General features: G+C 42.9%; 1 protein-coding gene across 1 annotated transcript; it reads left to right on the forward strand.

The window, feature by feature from the left end:
• Positions 1 to 1550: 1550 nt before the first annotated feature.
• On the forward strand, positions 1551 to 2391 carry LOC145591964 (uncharacterized). The gene is made up of 2 exons (XM_081648441.1): positions 1551 to 1935; positions 2372 to 2391. The coding sequence occupies exons 1-2, from the start codon at positions 1551 to 1553 to the stop codon at positions 2389 to 2391; spliced, it is 405 nt and encodes a 134-aa protein (XP_081504567.1).
• The last annotated feature ends 5830 nt before the right edge of the window (positions 2392 to 8221 follow it).

The following is an 8221-nucleotide window of genomic DNA, read 5'->3' on the forward strand; positions in this document are numbered from 1 at the left end:
ATAAAAATCCAGTGTACTTCAATTATATTGTTACATTATGTAACATATTAATTATAGGTAGATATTCCAACAAGTTTTACTCTGAATCTAGAAAGGTTTAATCAACTCGTTGATAATACTAAACACTAAATTATTTTTTTATGATTTTACGTATGATTTCTGGTGTATACAGTGGAGTTTCAATTTGTAAAATCAATAAATTTGTTTATTTAATAATCTAATTGTGAAGTTTAAACTTACATCATAAATGTTAGTTCTGATGCTTGTGGTATGCAATATACTTGCATATATATATGATGTTCAATTGTTTATATATATATATATGGTGTTTGGGTCCAATTTATGTCAATTGGGCCAAGTCTATAAATGATTCAATTATAAGGCTAAGGTCAAAGGTCCAATCCTCATCCTTGTCAAGTCAAGTCAAACAGCCCAGTCAACGTGGCGAGCCCACTTGGCTTGCGGCCCATATCTTTAATTGTGCTAAGGTATAAAAGCCTTCGCTTCTCCCACTTTGCATTCATTCACTTAGAGCCTGAAACAATTAATTCTCTTGCATAGCTTTCTCTATCTAAACCACCGTACTGACTTCGGCATCGAAGGGGCCTTCCTCGGCACAACCCCCGAGGCCAGTTTACGTGTGTTTGCTGTGCAGAAAATCCTCGACCCAACCGTCACTTGGGTCGAGCCCAGTCTTCAGCCCATCAGAAAGGACATGTCCGAAGGTCTATTGTTTTCACCCGAAACAATTTGGCGCCATCCGTGGCGAAGATTTTCAAAAAACAAGCCAATTTCAATCGTTCTACATGTTCAATTTTCAAAGTATATAGTTATTAGTAAAACATAAAGATATATACATCAATAAAATATGTTCATTTTTCATATACTAATGTTCATTTTTAGTGTACTGAATGTTCATTTTGTAAAAAATTTTCAATTTTAAAGTACTGCATGTTTATTATTTTTTATAGAACATAAGTTCGATTGTAATTGTTTCAACTGTAAAAATTTGAATATCCATTTTAAATCTAATCTTGGTTTATCATAGAGAAAATAATTATCGGTCTATAACATGATAGATTAGGAATCACAAATGCAAAATTGATAAAAATCAACAATTTTACAACATTCACATATTTTTAAACAAACAAAAAAAAATAAAAAAAAAAACAAAAAATTACCAGATGCTCAATGGGGGCTGGATATCTTAGGTCCCTTCCCAGATGCTCCGTACCAGAAAAAATGGCTGGTAGTCGGCATCGACTATTTCAGCAAACGGATCGAGGCCGAAGCAGCCTCAAACATTACAGAGCAGACTGTCAGAAAGTTCATCTGGCAGAACATTATCACTCGCTTCGGAATTCCGAAGGTTTTTGTCTTTGATCATGGAAGGTAATTTGATAACTTGCCATTGAGGCGGTATACTGATCAATTCGGCATCAAATTGGCATACTCAGCAGTATGTCATCCGTAAAGTAACGGCCAAGCCGAAGCTGCAAATAAACAGATCCTTAACGCTCTCAAGAAGAGGTTGAAGATCAAAAGTCTAGATGGCTGGAGGAACTTCCCGGAACTCTCTGGTCACTTCGGACAACCGAAAAAGAGGCTACAGGCCATTCACCTTTAAGCTGGTGTATGGAGCCGAAGTCATCCTTCTAGTTAAAATCGGTGCTGAAAGCCTAAGAGTGCACCACTTCTTGGCTGAAAATGAACAACTCATGAAGGAATCCCTGGATTTCCTAGACGAGGTCAGAGACTCAGCCCGAGATAGAATGACTGCATACAAGAAAAGAATCAGCAAGTTCTACAACCGAAGGGTTCGCATGAGGCCTCTCAAAATTGGAGACCGTGTCCTTCAGAATGCTGCAGCTGTGCAGAAAAGTCGAATTCATGGGAAACTCTCAGCCACTTGGGAGGGACCTTATGAAATCTATGGTGAGCTTCAGCCGGGAACATACCGACTTCGGCAGTTGGATGGAACTGAGCTGAAAAATCATTGGAATGCTGATTGTACTTAAGAAATATCATGTGTAAAGCTTTTGGGGCAGAACAATCTATGTAATTACATTTCCAATTATTAATGAAAAGGCCTCCGAGCCACCATTTCTTTTATTTTTCTGTCTTCTATTTCTCTTTAAGGGTTTTCCCTCGGCATTGTCCGAAACATCACCCTAAAGGAATTATGTTTCGGATTGCCGCTAAACCCGCTAGAAACGGAACATTGGTCTTCTAGCCGAAGCATATGCTTCGGACAGACTTGTTCCTGAGGGCAATGAGTCCATGGACGAATCTGGGGTATTGCCTTAACTGAGCCTTATACCCTAGACGGTTATTGTTTGAGACATTGCCTTAAGTTGACCCTGTGTCTCAGATATCCATTCTTTCGGATAGACAGAAAGCAAAGAAAAAATAGCATAAAGTATTAAAAATATTGTTAAGTTAAAAGCTTCGTCTGAATCATAAAGGACAAGCAATCACCTCAGAAATCCGAAGACAACGACTTCAGATTTCTAGGGGGCAAGAAGCGCTCTAACTCTTTCGGAAAAGATCCTTCAGCAAAGATTTCCAAGCTGAAGTTTCATACTTAGAAAAATTTTGCGAAATTTTCAAAAATCAGAAAAGAGCAAGCAGTTAAATAATTGAAACAAGGCAATGAAATAGAAGGAAAGCAGTGCATATCATGAGAAACATGCTCGGAAATCGAGCTACATCAAATCAGTGTTTCAGAACAAATACTAATATCGGCAGCCGCCCACAAGCTGAAAATTACAGCTGCCGAGCTAAGTACAACTACTTAAGCAAAATCCAAAATAAAGTGTTTGTACATCAAGGCAAGCTGAAGCAAAAAACATTCAAGGCAAAAAATTCAAAAGCGGCAAGTCAGAAATTAAGTGCATGTTGATCCGCAAGATTCTGAAGACGACTGCCCGAGTTCCTAGGCTTCAGTTGAAGGGTCTGGCTGAGAAGCAGTGCTAGGGTCTTTGTCAGCTTCGGCTCCAGCTGTTGAAGAGGCAGGTTGAGCCCTCATCTTGGCCTCCTTCTCTTTATCTTCAACCTCCTTCTCTTTATCTTCAGCCTCCTTCTTCTTCTGAGCTTCCATCTGCTCGGCAGCATCAAGTCTGACCAGGAGATCTAGCTCAGCCTGGCTAGGATAGACCATGTGAAGATCTTCGGCATCCAAGGCCCAGACCTCACACTGATCCTAGCTGATGTTAGGATCGGCATGATGAGCCAGCCTCCTAGCCACATTGAAACCATACTCGTAGCCCAGATCATACTGAGCTTGAGTATAAATCTTGACCTTCAGCTGCTCTTGAGCATTCGCCATCTACTTCTTAGCTTCGTCGAGCTGGAGCTGAACCCTTGCAGCTTCTTCCCCTTGGTTCTTAAGCTGATCTCGGACAAGGCCCACTGCAGTTTGGGCTTGAGACAGTTCTGTCTCATTTTCTTTCAGCTGAGCATCTAGATCATGCAGCTTCTTGTCCTAGGCTTCAGCAGCGGTTTGGGCATTGAGGAGCTGGGTATCTCTATTCTCAATAGCTTGGTTGAGACGCTTCACTTCTTCATCCGGACTCTTTTCCCTCTTCCGGAACCTCTCCTCTCGGCTAGCCATCCGAACCCTGGTTTCTTCTTCAATCTTCTGCTCAATTCGGGCTGGAAAACCAGGGATATCGACGGCCCCATTTTCACTTATCAGAGCTTTGCCCTGATCTATGACAGGGAGGATGTGTTCCTCCATCTCGTTGCAGAAGGTGCTGAAGGTTTCATCTACTTTCTTTTGTCGCTCTTCAGCAACCTCGCATTTCAGCTCGGCCAGCTTAACCCTGGTCTCGGCTTCCTCCACCTTCAGCTGAAGGGTGTCAATCATCTCTACAGAAAGGGTATGATTATGCACCACCTGAAAATCCAAGGAAAATTCAAGTCAGCTGAAAAAAAAAAAAAAAAAAAGAAGTTAACTGGAGAGATCGAAGTTACCTGCATCAGCAGCCTTTGGTTCTCAATGGCTGGGTCGGGAACTCTTCGACTGGGCTCTCTAGTCCCAGCAGTGGCTCGGATAGACCACTCCCTAGCCCTGTCAACCTCTGATAAAGTCGAGAGGTCCCCAAAATAGACCGAAGCTTCGTCCCGATGCCTTCCCCAGATGGTGTTCTGAACACCAGAAGGGACAGGGACGAGGGGCGCAGAGAAGCCCATGTCACCGGACTGGAAGGTCCGGAAAGAAGGAATGGAGAACGAAGGAACCTCATCAGGCTTTGAAGTTTCGTTCTGTTCAATCTCGTCCTTCTCCTCCCCCATCTGACCCCCAAGGTTATCAACTCCGACATCTTCAGACTAAAGCCCCAGCAAGGCATCAGTTTCTCGCTGAATAGCATCAGCAAAGGGTCCTTCGGCTGCTCCTTCGCAACATTTTCTTTATTCTGCTCTTCCTCCCGAACCCCCTCCATTTGGTCAGGAGTTTTTTTATTCACCTCCACATCTTGAGTGACGGGGGGCGAAGGAGGGGTCTTCGGAGGACTCCCAGCAGGAGTCTTCGGAGGGGCCTTGTCCTCGGGCTCCTGGATTTTGATTCCCTCGGTTGGCCTAGCTGTAGAGCTGAGCCTTCTAGGGAGGACCACCGCCCTTCTCTTTCTCGACGGCCCCATCAGATCTGGATTCATTTCGTCCGAATCCGAGGAACTGTTAGACAAGTCTTCGGCTGTGGCAGGAGCTTTTCCTTTACCCCTCTTTTTACCGCCTTCCTCCTCGTCAGACTGCAGAAAGTGGGGGGCAGGAAGCAGGATAAGTGAACGGAGAAGAAAATCCTTCGTCAAAAAAAAAAAAATTTGCTAAGTCAAAAATCCGGAGAATTCACCGAAGTCTTCAACAGACGTTCGTCTTCAGCGGCTTCGTCCTCTCCCTCTGCAGCAGCAGAAGTCCCAACTCCGCTCTCAAAAGCTTCGGCTACTCGAGCTACCTCAGCAGCGGTGGCAGTAGCCTCCTCTTCTTCAGGAGTTAAGCGGAAGAAAGGATCCTTCTTCTCCCACCAGGGCTTTTGCTTCAGATAATCCGAAGCAGGAGCGATCAGCCACTTGTTGGAATGTAGAGACAGAGGGCGCTCCTTCGACCCAGTAATGGCAGGCTTGTTGTTCATCACAACCCTATCAGCATTGATACCAAGCCGTGGGTAGTCAACTCCAACGTTGCCTTCGTGCAGCACTGAAAAAGGGAAATCAAATACATTAGTATAGTAAAGCAGACGCTGAAAGTACTGAAGCCTAAAGCAATATCAAGAAAATTAAAGTCCTCGGCCCCAGCCGAGGGTACTTGCCATCTCGGTACTTCCGGCTGAGGCCGACAACAGCAAGCATGCGCTCCTGAAAGGCATTAAAGGAGCACGGCAGCCAAGTCTCGGGCATGAATTTCATTCGGTCTGTCCCTCCAGGATTCTCCTTCTTCCCGAAGAGAGTCACTTGGGCGTAGTTGGGGTCGTTGGTTGCCCCGGGCTCTTCAGGACCAAGCCCATCCATTCTCGGATCAGGCTCTGACAGGTACCGGGGGGCACCAAAAAAGTTCGAATGAGCAGGATTCGAAGGATCCCTGACCCAAATCCATTGGCCTTGCCAGTCCTTGTCCGAAGTGTCGTTCGGCCACATGTTGAGGTACTTCGGCAAGCTTTCAATACGCCACTAGCCAGGACCATGGTCACCATACCCACTCTGACTGTTCGGCTCGAGCCTAGGTATCTTCTTAAAGCAATGCAGGTTCAGCTCAAGGGCATAGAATTGGCACACCCAGAGATAAGTCATCACCCTTCGGATGCTGACGAGTGTCAGTTGACACAGGGAAATCCAGTACATGTTCAGCACCTTTGTCACGAAAGAGTGCAAGGGAAACCGAAGCTCGTACTACAGTTGCCGAGTGTATACCCCCACATAACCAAGGGGTGGACGATGAATTCTATCGGCTGTAGTCGGCACCAGTATCCGTCTTCTTCCAGAATGCCATAAAATAATTCAATTTGTTCGGCAAAGCGGTAGGTGGACCCATTCGCCACCCACCAAGTATAGGGCCTGCAGGTCATCAGCCCAAAATTCTCCTCAACATTTTCCCATTTAGCAGCCCCAGGGGGCATTTCCCAAGGTGCAGCGGCCAGATTCTCCTCCTGGCCGGAGGTGCTCGTCTCCTCCGTTCCTCGGGGAGGTACCGCATTTATCAGCACAGTGTTAATCCCTTCGCCAGCATTAGGCTGAGGAACTTCCTCTTCCTCAAGCTTCTCAGCAGCCCTAGGCTGTAGCACCCGACCTCGAGCCATGGATCAATTACTCGAAAATTCATGAGAAAAATTGGAAAAAAGAGGGGTACTTCGAAACTCAAAGAAAACTCAAAGAAAATTACCTTTATCCGGAGCCGGGAATTTGCCGATCTATAAGTCCGGAGCAACAAATTTTGGTTTCGGAACCTTAATCTCGAGGAACAAGCAAAGTTTGAAGTCGGAATCAAGGGTTTTGCGCGAGTTTGAGTGTGAATTAGTGAAGAAATGAGGAGAGAGAGTGGATGAGCTGTTTAAATCTTTCCAGAAATGGGATTCTGAGAGTCCGTGCCGCTTAAATCCCACTAACTTCCCATTAAGTAACCGTTAAACATACTCCCTCCAAATTAACTACCCACTAATCCTTTAAACTTCCTTAATGATTATCCAAACGGCAGTTATTTCACTAATAACTGTTCAAATTCAAATATTTTGATTAAATTAAATCATTTACTTCCCTCCATTTTTTGTAAATCAAAACCCGGCCCGTCATGCTTCCAAATCGGGTCTGGGGGGCAAGTTGTTTGGGTCCAATTTATGTCAATTGGGCCAAGTCCATAAATGATTAAATTATAAGGCCAAGATCAAAGGTCCAATCCTCCATCCTTGCCAAGTCAAGTCAAACAGCCCAGTCAACGTGGCAAGCCCACTTGGCTTGCGGCCCATATCTCCAATTGTGTTAAGGTATAAAAGCCTTCACTTCTCCCACTTTGCATTCATTCACTTAGAGCCTCAAGCAATTAATTATCTTGCATAGCTTTCTCTCTCTAAATCACCGTACTGACTTCGGCATCGGAGGAGCCTTCCTCGGCACAACCCCCGAGGCCAGTTTACGTGTGTTTACTGTGCAAGAAATCCTCGACCCAACCGACACTTGAGTCGAGCCCAGTCTTCAGCCCATCAGAAATGACCTGTCCGAAGGTCTATTGTTTTCACCCGAAACAATTTGGCGCCGTCTGTGGCGAAGACTTTCAAAAAACAAGCCAATTTCAATCGTTCTACATGTTCAATTTTCAAAGTATATAGTTATTAGTAAAACATAAAGATATATACATCATTAAAATATGTTCATTTTTCATATACTAATGTTCATTTTTAGTGTACTGAATGTTCATTTTGTACAAAATTTTCAATTTTAAAGTACTGCATGTTTATTATTTTTTATAGAACATAAGTTTGATTGTAATTGTTTCAACTGTAAAAATTTGAATATCCATTTTAAATCTAATCTTGGTTTATCATAGAGAAAATAATTATCGGTCTATAACATGATAGATTAGGAATCACAAATGCAAAATTGATAAAAATCAACAATTTTACAACATTCACATATTTTTAAACAAACAAAAAAAAATAAAAAAAAAAACAAAAAATTACCTCAAGCTTTGCGATCGCGGCGAAGATGATGATAGAGAATGCTACAATAGTGACGAATCGGAGAATATCCGAAGTAAAAGGACAAATAAGTATAAAGATTGAAGGAAAGTGAGGTAAAACAGAAATGAACTTATAAACAAACGAAAGAGGAAAGATAAAATTTCAAAAGAAGAGAAATTATGAGAGAGAATTAATAGAGTTAAAAAGAAGAAGAGAGAGTTAGGGTATAAGGGAAATATAAACATATGTTCATTTTTAAAGTACTATATGTTCATAATATGGGTGTCGTGGTGCAGCTAGCTTAGTTACAGAAATGTGTAGCTAAGGATTTGCGCGTGGCAGAAGTGATACAACAATGACACCAAACAGCAGCAGAAACTTGGGCTGAGCTTCAAAAGCCCAAGTGTAATACAGAGCAAACTCATATTCATACATAGTATAAACTAAGTTTAATTAGATTCTGCAGCAATCTAAAACTGGTCAAATAGATGAGTTGATTGGTTGCATCCCTACTTCACTAATTAGAGTTTAAGTTGTACATATATAAAGAGCAAG

The sequence above is a fragment of the Chenopodium album genome, chromosome 18 (assembly GCF_948465745.1).
Source record: "Chenopodium album chromosome 18, dcCheAlbu1.1, whole genome shotgun sequence".
In the NCBI taxonomy this organism is placed as follows: Eukaryota; Viridiplantae; Streptophyta; class Magnoliopsida; order Caryophyllales; family Amaranthaceae; genus Chenopodium; species Chenopodium album.